We start from the raw sequence: 19,506 nt of genomic DNA on the forward strand, positions 1-19,506 counted from the left end.
ATATAATAAACCGCACACATTTCAGGCGTACAGTTGGATGAGTTTTCACACCCGTGAAACCACCACAATTCACACATATCCACCACCCCCACAAGTTTCCTTGTGCACGTTCTAGAGTTTTATATAAATGGATTAGTTACAGTATATGCTCTTTTTTGTCTGGTTTCTTTCCGCTGACATAAGTATTATGAGGTTGATCCATGTTGCTGTGTGTGTTCGGACCCCATTTCTCACAGGGGAAAACTCAGGCACAGAGGAGCGCGGTTTGCCCTGGCTCACAGAGCTGAGAAGGACACCGCAGGATTTGGACCCCAACCAAGACGGGCTCTGCCTGGGTCGCTAGCCCGCGAGGGGCGCTGTGGGCCGGCCGTGCGCCTCCCTGCCGGGGATGCCTGGTATTGCACCGGGCCGACACGGGCAGGTGCAAACGCAGCCCAGGCCCGGCTGGGCAGGCTGCCTCAGCGCGCAGGCGGGGCAGTCCCAGGGGTGGGGCCCGGGGCGGGGCCTTCTGGCCTCTGAGGCCTCCGATAAGGGCCTGCAGGGGCTCGGGGGGCGCGCCTGGGCTGAGTGATAAGGCGAGAGGGGCAGGGGGGACGCACCGCGATAAAGTGCCGGGGCTTGGGCCCCAGCGGACGACCCGGGACCGGGAGACGGGGAACCCAGCTGGGGGCCGGGGCGGGGCGTAGGCCTCGCCACGCCCACCTCCATCCGGGCGTTTTAGCCGCTCGAATGGCCGCGACAGCGGCAGCGTCCCGGGCCGGGGCTGGGCGCCTGGCAGCCGGGTCGCGGGCCGAGTAGCGCCTGCCGTGGCCCCGTGTCAGCGGAGAGCCCTGGGGCGCGGCGGACAGGGCGGGAGTGGCGGCCGCAGCCCCCACCTGGGCCTCGGTCCGCCCTCCCGGCGCGTCCATGAACTCGGTGTCGCCGGCCGCCGCGCAGTACCGGAGCGGGAGCCCGGAGGACGCGCGCCGCCCCGAGAGCCGCAGGCCGCGGGGCCCCCGACTCCCGGACCCCAGCAGCCTAGGGCCCTCCGGAGCCAGCGCCCCCGCCCTTGGCTGGCCCAGGACCGCCCCTGGGGAGCCAGACGAGGTGGACAAGTTTAAGACGAAGTTCCTGACGGCCTGGAACAACGTCAAGTACGGTGAGGAGGGGGAGTCGGGGAGGCTTTGGACGGAGTGGGCCTGAGGACTGGGCCCTGAGGTGGGAGAGAGCCGAGGGTTCAGCCAGACACGGGGCTTAGAGAAGAGTGGGGGCCCAGGAGAACCAGCCGGTTATAACACCGTTTTTTTCTCCAGTGAGTCACCTGTGGGTCCCCGCCCTGCCTAGCTCAGGGCGGACCTGTGGGAAGCTGGAACAGGGAATGTATTTTCAAGTCATCTCCGATTGCCCCTGTGACCTTGGGCAAGCTCTTTTACTTCCCTCTGCCTCTATTTTTTCCTTCTGTAAAATGGGTACAATCAAACCAATGGCTTTTTATCTAGGAATAATGACACTCATGGGTGTTATCAGGAGCTGGGCCTTTGCTTAAGAGGAATATTGCACATATTCCCCCGAGCCACCTCTGAGATAGGAACTGGGATCGTCCTCATATCCCAGATGGGAACAGACTCACCGTGGCTGTCATAACGTATGTTGCGTGACTCTCAAGCAAGTGCGTCATCTCGCCGGGCACTGCCCCATGTCTCCCCAGGTTGGGCCGTCAAAAGCCGGACCAGCTTTAGCAAGATTTCCAGTGTCTACCTCTGTGGCCACCGCTACCGCTTTGAGAGCGAGGGTGAGCTGGTGGCTGGGGCTAGAATGGGGGGAGGCCTTCAGGGGTATCCCTGGCTGCAGTTAACAGGCCGGCTTTCGTAGGTGACATCCAGCGTTTCCAGCGGGACTTCATGTCCCGCCTGTGGCTCACGTACCGCCGGGACTTTCCGCCGCTCGCTGGGGGCTGCCTAACCTCGGACTGCGGCTGGGGATGCATGTTACGCAGCGGGCAGATGCTGCTAGCACAGGGCTTGCTGCTGCACTTTCTGCCCAGAGGTGAGCGGTGCCAGGGGAGTGAGGGGGCACCAGGAGCACAGCGCCCACTACACATGTCAGGGGTGTTAGAACTGGTGGTGAACTACAGGGTTGAAGTCATATTAGAATTGTGTGCAGACTGAAGTTTGGAGGAAGTGAGAGTTGTGTTTATAAAGTCAGAGTTTTCAGGAATGTGAGAATTATAGTTAAACATGGGGGATCCTGAAGCATTAGAATTGTGCGTAAAACACAAGTAAACGGGAACTGTGCCCCGCACACACCCCGGTACTGTTTGACTGTGTCCCCACTCCAACCAGACTGGACATGGGCTGAGGGCTCAGGCCTGGGCCCCCCTGAGCTGTCGGGGTCGGCCTCTCCCAGCCGGTACCGTGGCCCTGCCCGCCGGGTGCCCCCGCACTGGGCCCAGTGCACCCCAGAGCTGGAGCAGGAGCACTGGCACCGGCAGATCGTGTCCTGGTTTGCTGACCACCCCCAGGCCCCCTTTGGTCTACACCGGCTGGTGGAGCTCGGGCAGAGCTCGGGCAAGAAGGCGGGTGACTGGTATGGACCATCGCTGGTCGCCCACATCCTCAGGTGAGGGCTGCTGCAGGGAACATGGGAGCGACTGGGTACGCCCAGGAACTGAGGCCTCCCCTCCCACCCCCAGGAAGGCCGTGGAGAGCTGCTCAGAGGTCACCCGCCTGGTGGTGTATGTTTCTCAGGACTGCACAGGTAAGGTGCTGGGAAGTAGGCTCCTGGGGGTCTCACCCTGACCCAGCCACTGCCTCAGAGGCTGAAACAAGTTCTGGGGCAGAGGGACACTCAGAAAGGATTCACAGTTGCGCAGTTGCGGTGTCAAGGGTCTCTCCCCTCTGCCTCCCCCTGCAGAACCAGTAGAGAAAACTTAAGGGGCTTCTTCCTTAGTGATAGAGTAGACAACATGAGGACCTCATCCTCCCAGGTCCCACTCACTCTTCCTCTACCAATACGTCTACTGTGTACGGAAGACTGGGCCCTCCACCTCCTCTGGTTATCCTGAGGGTTAGATAAACCGGTAACACAGGTAAAGCCCTTAGGGCCGTGCTGGTCAGGCAGTAAGTGTACACAGGACATGTCAGCCGTGGTTACTGTTACTCCTGCCCTCCCCCTGGCAAGCCCTGGGGGCCCAGTGGTTAAACACTCAGCTGCTAACTGGAAGGTCAGGTTTGAACCCACCAGTGGAAAAAGATGTGGCAGTCTACTTCTTTAAAGATCCTAGCTGTGGAAATCTGCGGGGCAGTTCTACTCTGTCATATAGGGTCGCTATGAGTCAAAATCAACTCAGTGGCAACGGGTATGGATTGTTATCTGGGAATCTACGAAGCCTGCAAAATTGTAGGCAAAATAGTAGGTGTTTGGGACAACGTTCACTTTTCAAAGAGTGCCCCCAAAAAGGTTGAATCCACATCGCTGGGATCAGGAAAGGGGCTTAGGCAAGTAGCAAGGGAGGAGGCTGGAGAATGGGGGTCAGCAGACAGTGAACCTTGAGGAGGAGGGACATACACATGAGGGCATTCAGTTCGGGGCAGGCGGCTCGATGCTCCCATTTCCATACTGGCAAACCAAGATGCTGAGTCACCGGATGAGTCAGGCCTGGGGTTGTGGGGAAGGGTCTCTGCCTCCTTCTGGCTTTATGCTCTTGGTGTAAATTCCAGGGCCTCGGTTGTCCTGTCTGTAAAATGGGGATGTCCACAGCTACCTGGAGTTACTGGGATTGTGAGGGAATTTTTTTGAAAGATGTCCTTTACTACTGACAGCAGCGACATTGCTCCCATGGGAGAGGTCAGGCCCCTCGGGTTAAGGACAACACTTGGGCTTGAAGGGTGGCGAGGTGACCTGCTCCCCTGTCCCTCCAGTGTACAAGGCGGATGTGGCACGCCTGGTGGCCAGGCCGGACCCCAAGGCCGAGTGGAAGTCTGTGGTCATCCTGGTGCCCGTGCGGCTGGGTGGCGAGACTCTCAACCCCGTGTATGTGCCCTGCGTGAAGGTGGGTGCAGCCAGGTTCCACGTCATCTCCACCTGGGAGCCCTCCGTACATTTTCATCTTGAGTTAAACCCAAAAAACCAAACCTGTTGCCATTGGGTCAATTCCAACTTATAGTGACCCTATAGGACAGAGTAGAACTGCCCCATAGGATTTTCAAGGAGCGCCTGGTGAGTTTGAACTGCCGACCTTTAGTTAGCAGCCATAGCTCTTAACCACTACATCACCAGCAGTTCAGCTTGGGCTAGGGCCCCTTTATAGTCAGTCAATCCCATCATCTGTTAATAGCTGTGGAGTACCTACTATGTGCCAGGTGCTGTCCTGGGTGCTGGGGAGACAGGACAGGTAGAAATCCCTGCCTTCTAGAAGCAGACATTCTGATGTGGGACTGACAGGCAGTGGCTGGAAACTAATTGGCAGCTGTAGCATTACAGCTTGGACTCTAACAGTGAAGGGCAGATGGGAGGTGGCTGTATAGACTAGGAAAGCCCCTCTTCAGCCAAAATGCAAATGAGAACAGCAAGGGCCAAGGCCCTGAGGTCTGGGAAGATCCCAGAGTGTTTGCATTCAGAATAAAAGCCAGAGTTTCCCCCGACAGCCCACAAATTTCTGCACATCTGCCTCTGTCACCTTTTTGGCCTCATGTCCCCCACATTCATTCTGCTCCAGCCAGGCTGGTCTCCTTGCTGTTCTCAGGAAACTTCTGCCTCAGAGCCTTTGCACTTGCTATTCCCCATTTGGAGCATTCTTTTCCGAGATATGCATGGAGCTACCTCTTACCTCAAATGTGACCTTCTCAGTGAGGTCTTTCTGGAGTCCCCATCCCCGGAACACTGGTTCCCTGTTGTCTATTTTTCTCCCCAGCGTTACCTACTTCTGACACAGGAGATAACTCACTCATCTTGTTCTTTGTCCATGCTGTAATGTCAACTCCATGAGGGCGGGGGTTCTGTCCATCTTGGTTACTGCTGCCCCCCAGGGCCCAGGGCAGGGTTGGCACACAGTAGGTGCTCACTCAACATTTGTTGAGCGACTGCCTGACAGCTTCTGCCCAGAATCCTCAGCCTTTTTCTACTCTCCTTGCAGGAGCTCCTGCGTTCAGAGCTGTGCCTGGGCATCATGGGGGGCAAGCCACGGCACTCACTGTACTTCATCGGCTACCAGGGTAGGCCCCACCCTGTCCTGCCCTACCTTCCCCCTCCCTGCCCCCACTCACACCTCCCCCCCTGCAGATGACTTCCTACTCTACCTGGACCCGCACTACTGCCAGCCCAGCGTGGACGTTAGCCAGGCTGACTTCTCTCTGGAGGTGAGCTGGGATCCTGGGGCGAGTTGGGGGAAAGGGGAGAGCTGGGGTGCCCTGAGCCCCCCTTGTCTGTCTGCTCCAGTCCTTCCATTGCACCTCGCCCCGCAAGATGGCCTTCGCCAAGATGGACCCAAGCTGTACCGTGGGGTTTTATGCTGGAGACAGGAAGGAGTTTGAGACACTCTGCTCGGAGCTGACCAGGGTGAGCCAGAGAGGTGGAGGGTAGGGGCAAAGGGCAGGACTGGGGGCAGAGGGAGAGGAACAGGAACCTGGAGTCCCAACAGACCTCTGGTACTACTTCCAGGTGAGACCTGGGGCTCTGAGTCCCTGTGCTAATCCAGAAAGTGATCTTATCCCCATTTCTGAAGCCCAGGGGGATGCCAAGGCAGACTACTCTTGTCAGGGCTGTTCTGCCTGCGAGCCACCAAATCCCAGCTCTAATTGGAGCAAAAAGGGGGCATGTAACTGCAAAGTCTGGGGGCACTGCTATCTTAGGGTATAGCTATATCCAGGGGCTTAGGTCACTGGACCCCTTGCTGTCTCTTGGCTCTTCTGTCATGTCTGGACTTCATCCTTGAAGTGGCAGAGACAGCTGTCATCCCCTCTGGGCAGCCATCCTTCCAGCTCAGTAGAAAGGGAGCCCTGCTTGCCCAGTAGCTGCAACAAAAGTCTCAGGGCTGCCATCATTGGCTGGCTTGGGTGACATCCTCATTACTGAGCCAATCACTGTGGTCAGAGGATGGAAGGTGCTGACTGCTGGCCTGGGTCACTGCTCTGGAGGGATGGGTCCAGGGAAAGATTGGGGCTAACTGGTGAGTCCACATAAGTGCTTCACAGACATACCTGCTAGCGTTAACAACATGTGGTTACCATGTTTGAGGCTGAGCCACCACACTCTCTCTCCTTCCAGGTCCTCAGCTCTTCTTCTGCCACAGAGAGGTACCCCATGTTCACCCTGGCCGAGGGCCACGCTCAGGACCATAGCCTGGATGACCTCTGCTCCCAGCTCTCACAGCCAACGCTTAGGCTGTCTCGCTCAGGGCGGCTCCTCAAGGCCAAACGGCCAAGCTCTGAGGACTTTGTGTTTTTATAAGGGGAGGGAAAGGGGGAGAAGATACGACACTATTTTTTTATTTATGTCATGCTAGGTGTAGGAGCATGAACTCCAGTGGTGATGGGGCATCCCCTTCTCACCCCCTGGACAAGCTGAAACCACTCCAGGAAACGGCTGGGCTGGGGCCGTTTAGCCAAGGGGTAACCCATATGCCTGCCCCCCACCAGCCAGCCCCTCCTCACAGGGAAGGAAGGGGCTCCCGGGTACCCACTCAGGGCCTGACTCAAGTACTGTAGTTCGCACTGGACCGCCTCGCCCCCTACTGGTACTAAAGCCCCCATCCTGCCAAGAGCTGGGGGGGTGGGGGAGACTGTGGCCATTGGGGGTTAATAAAGCTATTTGACTTGAATGTGGTGGGCTGTGGCCAGGTTCAGTGTTTGAGGGATGGGGTCCAGGGTGTGTCTCAAGGTGGGGATACTTGTTAAGTCGTCAGTTTTCATACCTGTAAGATGGAAAGACTCCCTTGCCCCCAGATAGCTGTGAGGTTTTATATACCAGACTGAATGTAGCCGTCAGCAGAAGGGGGGTAACTGCAGGGGCTTGATTTGAGGGGAGGCCCCCTGGGGCCCCGCCTGCCCTTGCCAGGCTCAGGGGCCACTTTTGGGCTCTCGCTGCTTCCTCCGTTGCCGACCCAGCTGGCGGAAGTGCAGCCGTTTGGGGTTGAGGCCAAAGGCCTGCAGTCTCTGGCGGCTGAACTCACGCCCTCCAAGTGTCACTGTGGGACCCAGCAGACGTGCCTTCTTGCCCTGCCTCCGCTTCTGGGGGGCTGGCTTCTCAGGAGCTGACATAGAAGCCACCTTTTCCTGTGCTGGGGGGCTCTCAGGCTGAGGCCGTTTCCCATGGGCCCCATCAGGCGCTGGCAGCTGCTGCTGCGGGCCGGCTTTGCCTCTCTGTGGCTTGCCTGTGGCTTCCGTGGGTATCTCCATCCTGGGAGAGAGAAGTGGAGGCTCAGCCCAGGCTAGTCACAATGAGACCATTCCTATTCACACATCCCCCATTGTACAGGTAAGGAAAAATGAGGCTCAGAGAGGCAGCAACACAGCGATGGAGGAGCCTGCCTGGGATTCAAACCCAGGTCTGACTCCCAAGCCAGTGGTGATGCTGTAACTGGGATGCTGCCCATTCTGGTGTTTGTGCCTCGGCTCCACTAAGCTGTTCCTGTAGATGAACCTATTTTGGTTTCAGATCAACTGTGATCTTGTACAGAACAGAAGATAATGATCCTGATAACTATAGTAACAGCTAACACCTATAAGACATTTACTATTTTAATTTGTGTAACTTTACACAAATTAACTCATTTAGTCCTCACATAATCACATAAGATAGGAACCATCTCTATGCCCATTTTATAGATGAGGAATCTGAGGGGAAGTGACTTGCCCAAGGTCACACCTCTGTGGCCCCACGGGGCTTGAACCCAGCTCTCAGGGGAAGCCTGGCTCCTCGGCCTGGGGGGCCCCAGCCCACCCCCCGCCGGCGACACTCACTCTGAGCAGAGGGACTTGAAGATCTGTCCCTTCTTTCGCGAGCTCTGGGCCTTCTGGCTGTACGCCCTCTGGTCCTGCAGCTCTTCCTGCTCCGACCTGAGGACACCCGGTGGACACGCCCGTCTGGCTGCTCGCTCTAAGAGGTACCCTGCCCACTGGCCCCTCGCGGCCCCACCCAGTCCCATCACCTGTACATGCAGGTCTTCTTCAGGGAGCACCACCGGTTCAGCTCCTTGTCGTCAGCTGCCAGGATCTGCAGAAGAGAGGGTGGGGCCATCTGCGTGAGTCCCAGGACCCCTGACCCCCTCAGCCTCAGCTGCCTGGTAAAAACAGGAGTGTAAGTACCAGCTGGCAGGGCCGTTGTGATGGCAGGAAGAACTGATTTCTGAAGCAGCTGCTCCTTTATTTTTAGGGGGAAGCCATCAAAAGGGGCAACGGGCTGTGAGGGAACCTTAGATCACATGCCCAGGAAGTAACTGATTTCATATTCCAGTTCAGGCCCAGGGGCCCCGGGAACCCTCGCCCACACACCACCGTCCAAGCAGCCTCACATAGGGCAGGGGTCTCCATGCCAGTGACCAGGTGTGCTAATTATAGGTGAGGCCCAGGTTCCCAACCCCAGTGCTGCCACCAACCCACAGGTGGACAGCCTTCAGCCAGTAGCTCCTTCCCTCCAGGCCTCAGTTTCCTCATTTATGAGGTGGGCATCCCCTCAGAACCCACTGGAAGGTCGTTGGGAGGATGACGCGAGTGAATGCAGATAGTATAAGCGCGATAAACGTCAGCTGATTATACTGACCACTAACAGCTAAATGCTCACAGCCATCATCGCTAAGGAACAGTGGGAACTCATGACCAGCAGGCAGCCTTCAAAGCGCCAGGCCCATGAGGCAAGGACTACTATAACGTCCCTTTTATAGGTGGGCAAACTGAGGCATAGAGTTAAATCACTTGTCCCAGGTCACACATCTGGTGAGCAGCCAAGCCAGAATTTGAACCCGGGCCATCTGGCTCTAGAGCTTACCAAGTCTTACCCACTACCCTGACACTGACACACAATAATAGAAGTAATATTTACGGGGGCAGGGTGCTGTTTTAAGCCCTCACTGCACAGAAACCCTTTGAAATAGGTAATATTATTATTAGCACTATTGTTACTATTGTTTTCAAAATGGGTAAACAGGCTGTGTCATAGCATCTCTGGGTAATGGAAATAAGCTTCTTTTTGCATGCTGGGTGTTCTCGGTGTCCCCCTGCCTGCCCAGGGCACTGACCTCCTCAGTGCTGAGCCCGAAGTCGCAAGGCACCACGGTTCGGTACTTGAAGCGACAGGGCAGGTCGTCAATAATGTCCTCATAGTCCAGCCGGTAATACTCGTCCAGGTACTCCTCAAACGTCCTGTCCCCTGCCCAGGCAGAGAGCCAGGCTGCTGGGCTGTGCCAGGCCTATGGAGCCCATCCTGCCCACCCACTCACACTCAGGCCTCACCGGGGTCAAACACCGGCTTTTCCTGCCCCACAGCTGTGGCAAAAGGTGACTTGCGCTTCTTCTTGCCTGTTGAGGGGGCCTCACGCTTCTTCCGCGGCTGGCTGGGGTCATAGTCAGCGTCCATCTGTCGGGACACACTGGTCAGGTCAGTCTCTTGGGGCCCTGGGGCCCTGAGATCCTCCCCAGGCCCCCTCCCCAGCCCGTGGCACCTACATTGAAGTCAGGATCCTCACAGTGTAGCTCTTGTTGGCCCCAAGCACCGTCCTGCTCTGGCCCATTCCATGTGTCCCAGTTCCAGTCGTCTGGTCCCAGAGACAACAGTCAGGTGGGGTCAGGACAAGACCTCAGGCTTCAGGCCCAGTGCCCCCCACTACCTGGTGCCCCGCTGCCCTCACCTTCAAGCCCTTCCTCTTCCTCAAATTGTGGCTTCTCTTTCTCCATGGTGCCATAGTACTCGTCCCCAAAGCATTTCTGCAGGGTCAGGAGGGTAGGAGGGTCAGCAGAGCCCGCTCAGGACAGAGGAGCTCAGCAAGGCTTTGAGCCTGGCCCTGCCCCCCACAATGCCAACATCCTCCTGCACATTCTGGGGCTCCCCAGCATCCTCAGGACTTAGTTCCTGATTTGAGGTGAGCCCTGGGTGTCACCACCCCTTCTTGGGCTCATCTTACCACACCCGCTCCCCTGCTCTCTACCCTCTGCTGTGCTGGCCGCCATTGGTTCCACAGACCCACGGTTCTATCCCTCCCTACACGCCCTTGCCCATGTGGTACTCCCTGCTTGGTGCACACATCCTCTCTCTGACTGGTTAAGTGCTACACAGGCCTCTGTTCTTTATCTTTGCTGCCTGTCCTTTCCTCCCAAGCCTGCCCTAACCGCCTCTCCATCACCCTTGACAATGCCCACTCAGGGGACTCCTCGAAGATGCCATCTCTCCCTGCACGTCCCTCTTACCACACAGACACCTCTGGTTCTAACTATACAATTACGTGCCTGTCGCTGTGAGTGCTGGAAGGGCAAGGACTGCTGTGCTATATGGGGCTTGGGAAACAGTAGGTGCTCAATGAATGTTACATCAGTCTTTGCCACTCTTGAGGCTGTGCCAGGGCCCCTGCTGGACCCCCAGCATCCAGCAGGGGCCTGGTAGAGATACACGTTGCTAACCAAGCCACTTATTAAGCACCTACTATACGCCCAAGCCTGGACTGCATCTCCCTGCATTTTTACGATCACCCTGAGAGGCAAGAACTATCCTGTTAAGAAAAAACCGAAGCGCAGGGCAAGAAGCAGCTAGAAGTGAAGGCTGAACTCCCAACTCCACAACACCCACTCATTCCAGTTTTCGCCTGACACATCTACACATCCTCCAGTCTCCTTTCCCAACCTCCCAGGCTCGATCAGGCATCCCTTTTGGGCTCTTATTGCCCCCACTGCTTCTCCATCACCTTGTGCTTTCATGGCCTAATGATGTATTCTCCCAACTACAACAATAAACGTTAACAGCTCAAAAACTGAGTTTAAAGGAGACACAGTAACCCACTGTTCCTCAAACGCTTTCCTCTTAAGCTTTTTATGTGTGTTCATTCCAATCTGTGCTTACCCAATCCCTGCACTAGCGCGATGCTTAAACCCACTTTACAGACAGGGCAACTAGTGCAGAGAGGTCAAGCCACTTCTGAGGTCACACAGTCAGGAAACAACTCAATTCCAGAGCCAGCCCCGAGAACTCGCTATGTAGCCGAGCCGGGGCACAGAAGTCACACCTGCATGAGCTGGTCATGCCGGGCGGGGTCGAAGTCGTCCTCAAGGTCCTGCTCCTCCAAGCCCAGCGTCTCATTGCCCGTGATCTGCCGCAGCTTCTCCAGCTTGGCCATTATCTCTTTCCTCTTTAGGTTCTTCAGCTGTTTGAGCTCCTCCTGTTTCTTGGCTTTCTCCTGCGGGTGGCAGGCAAGAGGCAGAGGGAGGGCATGGGCTTTCCCTGTTGGCCAGGTGGCCCTTCCCAGCATGGCACCTCCATACTCACCCTCCTTTTTCGCTCCCGCGTCTCTTCCCTCTTCTCCTTCCTGCGTTCATCTTTGCGGCGCACAGAGGACACGATGCTGCGTGGGTAGGTCTTGACCTGTGGGCAGCAGAGGGACCCAGAGCGCCCACAGAGATAACTGCCAGGTTCCTGGGCCTGGACCTCACGTGCCCAGTCCTCCCCCAGCCCAGCCCTGGCCACGCACCACAGCTGAGTCTGGTTCCTCAAAGCGAAAGTTGTACTTGTGCTCAAAGTCCTCCTGCTTCTTCAGAAACAGCTCGCCCTCGTCCGAGGAGTCATCCACAGCCAGCTGTACCACGGGCCCAGGGGGCCTGAGGGATGAGGTGGGGCAGGGCTGGGGGTCAGCCAAGCTAGGTGGGGCTGCTCACTCCTGCATTCCTGTATACCAGACGCTGTTCCAAGTGCTTTACAAGGATTAACTCATTTATCCTCACAAGAATCCTATGAGGAGGCCATTAATAACCCCATTTTACAGATGGGAAAACTGAGGCACAGGTGTTTAGCAGCAGGGCCAAGATTTGAACTAGTGCCACCTGACTCTAGGGGCCACACTCCATGGTTCTCCCCTAGAGAGACTTTCTCCACTACCATCTGTGTGAAACAATGAACTCACGCTGCTCTTGTTCTGGCTTACACTTGCTGGGAAGATCCTGGGACAGGGACTAGAGATCCAGGACCCTGGGGGACACCCTTAGAGAGGGGCTGGGATCAGACTGGGAGGAGGATGGCTTGGGCTGGCCACCCTTTTGAACTTTTCATTTTTTTAACCATGTTCATGAATTACCTATTCACAAATCTACATGGGAAACTCTCTTCAGATCCTCAGGCCCTGGGAAGACATTGGGGCTCACCTTTCCTCCTCCTTTTCCTCCTCTCCGTCCTCATCTTCCTCCTCCTCGTAGCGTTTGTTGAGGATATAATCCCGCAGGAATCGCTCCCCTTCGTCCAGCTCAGGGTTGTTCCAATAGTCTTTGAGGTGGGTCTAGGAGTGGAGATGTAAACCCCAGGTTGGGGCATAGGGCCGCATCATCCCTGCCCTTGGGGGAGCAGGGAGGGAGGGCAGCCATGGGCACCAAGGGGATTTAGGTAACTGAAATGTCCTAGCCAGCGTATGAAGTAGGTGGAATTATCCCCATTTTATAGATGTAGAAACTCAGATCCAGAGACAGACCCACCCAACTAGAGTTGACACAGGAATCTGGGCATCAGAGTATGTGCTCTTGGCCACCCTCTCGAGGGCTGGTTTCCAGACAAGGGTTGGCAGTGGACTGGTGATGGAATGGAGGTGGACCATGCTGTTCAGCCCGTCAGTAACTGAGCATGAGAACTCACCAGTTCTTTCAGGGTCTCAGGGTTCTCAACCTCCTTCTGCCCCTTCAGCCACTCGACATAGTCGGCCTCCTCCTGGGCCTAGGGGAAGGCCAGCGCTGAGGGTCTGCTCGAGCCCCAGCCCCCACTCAGCCCTGGTCCGGTCCCAGCACCCACTTTCTCCTCCCTGGTTTTAGCACGTTTCTGCAGCAACCCGGAGCCACCGTCTCCAGCGCTGTCCTCATCCTCACTGTCCTCCACAAACATCCGGAAGCTGTCCAAGGGAGACAACATGCCTCAGGGCAGGCAGGATGGACCCCGCCCGCTGCCCCAGGATCAATCCCGTTACTAAGTCCTGAGCTAACCTCATGACGGGCTCACAGCGGTGCTGTGACAGACATCATTATTAACCCCATTTGGTAGACAAGGAAACCAAAGCACCGAGAGAACAAAGTTACACAGTTGGTAAGTGGCAGAGGTGGAAATGAGCCCAGATCCATCCAACCCCAGAGCCTCAGCTCTTACCTGCTTGGCCCCCTCACCTGGCCCAGGCTCACCTTTCCTTAAGCTGTTTCTGTTCCTCCACGTAACTTTGGGACAAAGTTTGCTGCAGAGGAGAGATTAGCGTGAGCTTCAGGCCTGGTCCTGGGCCCTGCAGCCCCCTATCCGGCCTCCACCCCACCTACCTGATGTCTCTGATCAAAGGCCTCCCCATCTGAGTTCTCCTCATCAACATATTTCCTGTGCAGAGAGGGGTGGGGGCTTCAGAATATACTCTCCATGACTCTTCTGACCCAGGGGGTGGGGAGCTATTACAAGCAGCTGGGGGACCAACACAGGTGTGGATGGATCACTGAGGATCTTGTTCTCAGGGGCCTCCTAAATTTGGGGGGCTTCCCCAAGACCCCTGTGTGTCCCCCTGCCCTGGGAAGACAGGCATGTCAGGCTCTCTTCTCACCCTTCTTTCTCCAAGATAACCTTCCTCTCGTAGTCCTTCAGGTACATGGGCCGCACCTTCTTCTGCTTCTCCACAGCTGCTGACTCCTCACTCTCTGAGGATGCTGCTGTGGGCCACCCAAAAATACCCGCCATCACCCACAACCCCCTTCCTTCCCCTGCAGAGGATGGCACAGGGCAGTGCCAGGGTCAAACAGCTGTTGAACAAAGCCATCAATTCCCAGATGTAAAATAGGTACCATAACTGCTGTTACTTTGTGGGGTTGTGATCATTCAACAACTAATTTACACTTTGAACAGCTCCCGACAAACAGTACGTGCTAAACAAATGTTAACTACTGCTGTCATTAACAACAGATAGCAACCTAAAACACTCTACTAAGCACAGGTAACTTAAAACTATTCATTAAGGGGTCACAATCATCTACAAAGCAATGAGAACCTGTTCTCTGGTAAAAGGTTGCATTCTCCTGATAAATGCGGGGGTCCTTCTTCTTCAACAAGGAGAGAGTCCTGTAAAAGTCCCGCTCCTGCTGGGGGTCGAATTCCTAAGGCAGAAAAAAAGGGCAAAAGACAGATTTCAGAAGAGACGTGGTGAGAGTCCTAGTGGGAGCTGGTGATGGGGGCAGGAAGCAGCAGACCAGACGATGCTTCCTAGGAAAGAGTAAGGACTGATAACATGGCAGGTGGGTAGTGACAGCGCATGGGGGGTGCTCACTGAGGCCAGGAAGAAGATGCGAGCTGATGCGGGGAGAAGCTGGATGCCTCGCATGGCAGAGGGGTGCCCCACTTAGGGGACAGAGTCGGACACTGAGAAATAGAGAAGTCGTTAGACTCTTGGCGGTGAGGACCAGAAGGGGGATCCTGGGAGATAGAAGGGTGACACCCCACACGCCAGGGTGGGCAGGTGGATTCGTGGAGGGGAGGTGGAGTAGGGGGTATTTGGGCACCCCCCTGGGGATAGGGAGGGAGCTGTCTGCCCCTCACGGAATTGGGGGTGGGTGGCGTCCAGATACTGTGGGGGATTGGACTCCCTAGCAAAACCGCGACGCTTCTGGGTGCGATACGGGTTGTTTGCCTCTGCATGTCTGCGATGGGGGCGTGGATGCTCACCACGCGCTCGTCACTGGAGTCGGACTCGGAGCTAGAGTCGCCGCCGCTGTCCCGGTCCCCGTAGCGATCCTTTACTGCAAGGCACAGACCGAATCTCCGCCAGTCAGTCCCGGGGAGTCATATCAAGCCCACACACACAAGCTGACCAACCGCCCTACACGCGCCGGCGCCCCGCGCGCATGCCCCCCGCACTCACGCCGCTGCAGCTCCTCGCGCTCCCGGTAGCGGCTGTACCTCGCGGCAAACGCCGCGTTCACCCGCAACGGCGACGACCCGCGCGGCTCCGGCATGGCGGCTCTTTTGTCCACTGCGCAAGCGCGACGCAGGCACCTTAAAGGGGCGGGGCTGCGTCCGGCCCGCCCACCGTGGATTTTAAGGGAGCAGAGTCCGGCCCCGCCCCCGATCCTTCCGGGACGTGGTCCTCTCTTTGGCGAAGTCCCCGCCCATCGGTCACGCCCCTGCGGGGAAGGCCGCGGCCACCGCCCATTCCCCCTACTCGGGGCTCCGGGCACCCAGCTGACATCTGGGGGCCCTTTCTCCACTCGCGGTTTCCTGCCTCCCTTCCGTTCCGACAGCGCAAACCGCTGCCCCACCCAGCTCACTCACCCCTGCTACCCTGGGAATTACCGCTCTCTCCCCTCCCCCACAGTATCGGCGCTCCGCGAGCCACCATGCCTACCCCCACAAACATCGCCATCCCAGACACAGAAATCTGAAGCCACCCTCGCTGTGGTCATACTCAAGTCTTAATTTAATGGATAAAAACATTAAATTATCACACTGAACAATTTCTTCAATAAAGCTTAATAAATAGAATCTATTTTTTCAACACTGTACAAGAGACTGGATAACAGGCTTTCAACAAAATATAGATGAATTCATGCCACCCCTTTATGGATTTGGAACTCTGCCCCCACCCCATGTCCAAAGCAGTGCGCACCCTTCTGGTCTCTGGGCGCAGTCGGCCGAGGTCGCCAGGTGCCAGGAGACTTGGTGGCGATGACCCGATGACCTCACTCCGGGGCTGGGTCTTTAACGCTCTGCCCTGGTCTGGTCTGCAGCCCCAGCAGCCTGGGGCGCGGAGGAAACTGAACCGTTTAGGTGGCTTTTGCATGCAGAAGCCCCACTCTTTCCAACACACCAAAAGGGGTGAGAAAAACAAACGAGAAACGCCCCCCAAACACACACACACCCAGAAATCAACACCAGCAAGCCACAAACTGGCGCCCCTCCCCCTCAACACTGGACAGTAGGAGTAAGAGGAGAAAGTGTTTCTTCCCTCCTCTTCAGAGATGTGCTCAGTGAAATCCTGGTCACAGTGGGGCCACCAAGTGCCCTTGCAGGATGTCCATGAGGTCCCGAGCCCCTCTCTGCTGCGCCAGCTCCAGGGGCGTGAGCCCCCTGGCGTCCCGGTGATGGAGATCAGACTCAGCAGCCAGGAAGCTGACCACCGCGGCGTGACCCTCCCGCACCGCCAGATGGATTGGGAGTGCCCCGGTGCCATCAGGCGTGTTGACATCGGCGCCATGTTCCACTAGGACCTTCAGGGTGTCCAGGAATCCAGTGCGAGCTGCATCGTGGGCTGGAGTGGTGCCAGAGACATCCTGGACGTTGGGGCTGGCCCCTTGCTTCAGCAACTCCAGGGCGATGGTGGGACTGCCGAACATCATGACCTGTGTGGGGCAGAGGGTGAGGGGTTCCCCCAAGGAAGGGGACCCAGAAAAGGGGGTCCCAGGAGAGAGAAGGGTCTTCCAAGAGCAGGAAGGAGGCCTGTTCCAGAAAAGGAGTCCTTTAGGGAACAGGAGAAATCCCAGGGAACACAGCCCTAGGGGGAGCTTTTTGAGACCCCAGAGAACAAGACCTTCTGGGAAAAGGAACCCCAAGGAGCTAGGCATTGCCCTAAGGATAAAATGAAAACTTCCTAGGGAATAAGCCCTATGGCAACTTTCAAGGAACCTAAGCTTCTTCCTAAGAAACTGGAGACGACCACCAACACCCCACTCCACCCCGGAAATAGGATAGTATAAGGAAATATGAAACCTCTTCCAGAAATGGGCCCTCAAAGAACCTGACAGCCCTCTCAAGGGAAAGGGGGATGTCCAGGTAATTTGAATCGCCTTCTCCAGGGAATATTCCCCCGCAATATAATGAGGATGCTGTCCATATTATCTCGAGAAATTGAATCCCCCATAAAATGTCCCCCAGAGAATAAGGGACAATCCGAAACCATCCCCCTATTGGGGGAATCTGCAAACCCCCGCAGGGCTGGAGACCTCCAAGTAACCGGATACCTCTCAGAGAACTCCCCCCCGAGAAAATGGGGATGCCCTGGAAACATGAAACCCTCCTTCTGGAGACCGCCTCCCCCAGAGGTAGGGGAGCACCCCAAAACCAGAGCCGTCCCCATGAAACCGTGACCCAAAGATGTTGAACCCCCACTAAAAAAGGTCCTCCTCAGGGAAAGTGAATGCCGCTCACCCAGGGAACAAGGAATCCTCCAGAGAAGATGGAGAACCCTCCCCCTTCGCCCAACCTTACCCTCCCCTCCCATGAAAGGGGACCTCAGAGAGCAGCGTCAGCCCAGTGAAGGAGGAAAAGCCCCCAGTCAGATCCCTCCAGGTCCAGCCGACGAGGGTCAGGGGTCTGGGGGCCGCGTCCTCTCCCCGCTCCGGGCCGGCCCGGCCTCACCTGCAGCGCCGTCTTGCCGAAGCGGTTCAGGGCGTCGGGGTGCATCAGCTCGCGGTGCAGAAGGCGGCGCACCTCCTGCACGTCGCCCCGGGCCGCTGCCCCGCTCAGTCGGTCGCCGGCATGGACCTCCTCCAGCAGCATGTCGATGCTGGCTGCCTGCGAAGCCCCCCGCCCCACAGCGGCTGGTCAGCGCGGGGGAGTCCGTGAGCGCCGGCCAAGCAGCCTTCCCAGGGCCTGGCCGCCGTGGCTCGGCCTGCGTGATGCTCCCAGCTCAGCTCGCAGGTCTGGAGCTCCTGCGCGACCCCCAAGCTCCCGCACGGCTCCTCCCTCTGTCAGCCGGCGAGTGGCGAGGGGCTAGGAGCCGGGCCCAACCCTCCTTGGCCCAAAGGACTCAGCTCGGCGCCCGCCCCTTGGGGGCCGGGTCTCCCCCCTACTTACCCACCCTCCTCCTCGACGGGCGGGGTCTGCTCTGAGCCGGCGCCGCCGTCGCCGCCGAGCCGGCCCCCCGGGGGGCGGAGCCACGGCGCTCGCTGCCCCGCCCCGAACACCGCCGTTTTGTTTTTTTACGAACTCGCTACAATGTAGCCAGGCAGAGCTGCCCGGCGCGCGACCCTGCGGCGCCCCGCCCACGAGCCCCTCGCAACCAATGGTCGTGAGTCGCCGGGGGGGTTTCGTGCTCTGGCGTGGAAGGTGTCGCTTCTGATTGGTCCGGACGCGGCAACCGTAGGCCGCTGGCAATGGCGGGGTTTTCGGTTTTCAAACGCGCCTGGCGGGCGGGAAAGAGGGCCGGTTTAACTGACCCAGCGAAGAAAGGTCAGGGGCAGGGTAACGCGGGCTGCGCCGGGACCTCGGCACCTGGGCGGGGGGAAAGGAGGCAGGGCTGGGGCCGCCTAGCCCGGGATTCCACCTTTCGGTCACGCGATTAGCGTTTTGGGTGGCGTAGAGGTTAAGTACTACGGCTGCTAACCAAGAGTTCAGCAGTTCGAACCCGCCAGACGCTCCTTGGAAACTCTTAGGGCAGTTCTACTCTGTTCTATAGGGTCGCTATGAGTCGGAATCGACTCAACGGCAGTGAGTTTGGATGTGCTGAGCACTATTTCATTCATTCCCCACTGTGCACTGCACCGGAACTTTTTAGGGGGGAGCGCACACAATGAAATTCAGTCATTTTAGGTAGCGTCGAGCACCGTGACAGAAGTAAAACGATGAAATGGGGTGGGTGAGGAAGGACTCACGTTCTGGATTCAACAGCCCACGAGCCTAGGAGGAGAGTCGTGGCCAAAAGCCGCTACAGAGGCCTCCATTCAGAGATTTACTGATCACCTACTCTGTGCTAGGCACCCTCCACTGCCTCAGTCTAGGGCGGGAGAAGACAGTAGTTAAATCTTTTCAGGGTCTAAACGCTATATAGCTGATAAGACAGGATAAGTGGTAGCTCCTCGGGAAGGGAAATGCGGAGGTGAGGGAGGTGGAAAGGGAGCCATGTATACGTGGGGAATGCGTGCCAAGGCAGAGGGAACTACCCCTTGCGCCCTGAGACTGAAGCGCACCTGGTATGTGTCCAACACCTGAAACAGAATGAGTGAGGGGGCATTGGCCTGTAGTTTTCTTTTCTTGTGGTGTCTGTCTGCTTTGGGTATCAGGGTTATGTTTGCTTCATAGACGGAATTAGAAAGCATTCCTTCTCTGTCTTTTGGAAGAGTTTGAATAGTATTGGTGTCAGTCTCTAAATGTTTTGGTAGAATTCTCCGGTGAAGCAAAGGACTTTTTTTGTTGTTGGTAGGTGTTCGATCACTGATTTAATCTCATCACTTGTTATGGGTCTGTTGAGACTTTCTATTTCCCCTTGAATCAATTTGGGCAGGTTGTGTGCTTCTAAGAATTTGTGCATTTCATCTAGGTTCAGGGGCAGATTACCAAAAAAGCAAGGTAAGTATGGGGTTATTTGTGCTTACTTACTAATGTGTAGTGAACAAT

The 19,506-nt window shown here is 56.8% G+C and overlaps 3 protein-coding genes across 5 annotated transcripts; 1 reads left to right on the top strand and 2 right to left on the bottom strand.

Annotated features, from left to right (window-relative positions):
• Positions 1 to 538: 538 nt before the first annotated feature.
• ATG4D (autophagy related 4D cysteine peptidase) lies at positions 539 to 6,796 on the top strand. Its single transcript, XM_049876870.1, has 10 exons — positions 539 to 1,138; positions 1,688 to 1,771; positions 1,852 to 2,025; positions 2,322 to 2,598; positions 2,672 to 2,736; positions 3,900 to 4,030; positions 5,114 to 5,192; positions 5,260 to 5,336; positions 5,416 to 5,535; positions 6,244 to 6,796. Exons 1-10 carry the CDS (start codon positions 907 to 909, stop codon positions 6,424 to 6,426), a joined length of 1,422 nt encoding a protein of 473 aa, XP_049732827.1. The 5' UTR covers positions 539 to 906; the 3' UTR covers positions 6,427 to 6,796.
• Positions 6,444 to 15,159, bottom strand: KRI1 (KRI1 homolog). Of its 3 annotated transcripts, none has more exons than XM_049876867.1 (19): positions 15,038 to 15,159; positions 14,842 to 14,915; positions 14,171 to 14,276; positions 13,730 to 13,832; positions 13,458 to 13,512; positions 13,329 to 13,378; positions 12,949 to 13,045; positions 12,796 to 12,873; positions 12,315 to 12,445; positions 11,648 to 11,774; positions 11,446 to 11,541; positions 11,186 to 11,356; positions 9,821 to 9,896; positions 9,639 to 9,727; positions 9,426 to 9,549; positions 9,212 to 9,342; positions 8,126 to 8,190; positions 7,938 to 8,033; positions 6,444 to 7,374 (listed from the first exon to the last, which is right to left on the bottom strand). In XM_049876867.1, the coding sequence occupies exons 1-19, from the start codon at positions 15,129 to 15,131 to the stop codon at positions 7,035 to 7,037; spliced, it is 2,103 nt and encodes a 700-aa protein (XP_049732824.1). In that variant the 5' UTR covers positions 15,132 to 15,159; the 3' UTR covers positions 6,444 to 7,034. The 3 variants fall into 3 exon arrangements, with proteins under 3 accessions (XP_049732824.1, XP_049732823.1, XP_049732825.1); XM_049876866.1 differs by having other exon boundaries at positions 13,730 to 13,835; XM_049876868.1 differs by lacking the exon at positions 15,038 to 15,159 and adding an exon at positions 14,447 to 14,538 and having other exon boundaries at positions 13,730 to 13,835.
• Positions 15,160 to 15,638: 479 nt separating this feature from the next.
• CDKN2D (cyclin dependent kinase inhibitor 2D) lies at positions 15,639 to 17,973 on the bottom strand. Its single transcript, XM_049876871.1, has 2 exons — positions 17,530 to 17,973; positions 15,639 to 16,514 (listed from the first exon to the last, which is right to left on the bottom strand). Exons 1-2 carry the CDS (start codon positions 17,668 to 17,670, stop codon positions 16,155 to 16,157), a joined length of 501 nt encoding a protein of 166 aa, XP_049732828.1. The 5' UTR covers positions 17,671 to 17,973; the 3' UTR covers positions 15,639 to 16,154.
• Between the last annotated feature and the right edge of the window lie 1,533 nt (positions 17,974 to 19,506).

This window comes from Elephas maximus, chromosome 3 (genome assembly GCF_024166365.1).
Source record: "Elephas maximus indicus isolate mEleMax1 chromosome 3, mEleMax1 primary haplotype, whole genome shotgun sequence".
Lineage (NCBI taxonomy): Eukaryota > Metazoa > Chordata > Mammalia > Proboscidea > Elephantidae > Elephas > Elephas maximus.

Excerpts from the sequence above, each read along its gene's own strand:
- ATG4D (XM_049876870.1), top strand. The coding sequence starts at position 907 with ATGAACTCGGTGTCGCCGGCCGCCGCGCAGTACCGGAGCGGGAGCCCG. Across the intron at positions 2,026-2,321 it reads GCTGCACTTTCTGCCCAGAG|ACTGGACATGGGCTGAGGGC; the intron begins GTGAGCGGTGCC and ends CACTCCAACCAG. Across the intron at positions 2,599-2,671 it reads CTGGTCGCCCACATCCTCAG|GAAGGCCGTGGAGAGCTGCT; the intron begins GTGAGGGCTGCT and ends TCCCACCCCCAG.
- KRI1 (XM_049876866.1), bottom strand. The coding sequence starts at position 15,131 with ATGCCGGAGCCGCGCGGGTCGTCGCCGTTGCGGGTGAACGCGGCGTTT. Across the intron at positions 14,277-14,841 it reads ACTCCAGTGACGAGCGCGTG|GAATTCGACCCCCAGCAGGA; the intron begins GTGAGCATCCAC and ends TTTCTGCCTTAG. Across the intron at positions 12,874-12,948 it reads CTAAAACCAGGGAGGAGAAA|GCCCAGGAGGAGGCCGACTA; the intron begins GTGGGTGCTGGG and ends GCCTTCCCCTAG.
- CDKN2D (XM_049876871.1), bottom strand. The coding sequence starts at position 17,670 with ATGCTGCTGGAGGAGGTCCATGCCGGCGACCGACTGAGCGGGGCAGCG. Across the intron at positions 16,515-17,529 it reads TCGGCAAGACGGCGCTGCAG|GTCATGATGTTCGGCAGTCC; the intron begins GTGAGGCCGGGC and ends TGCCCCACACAG.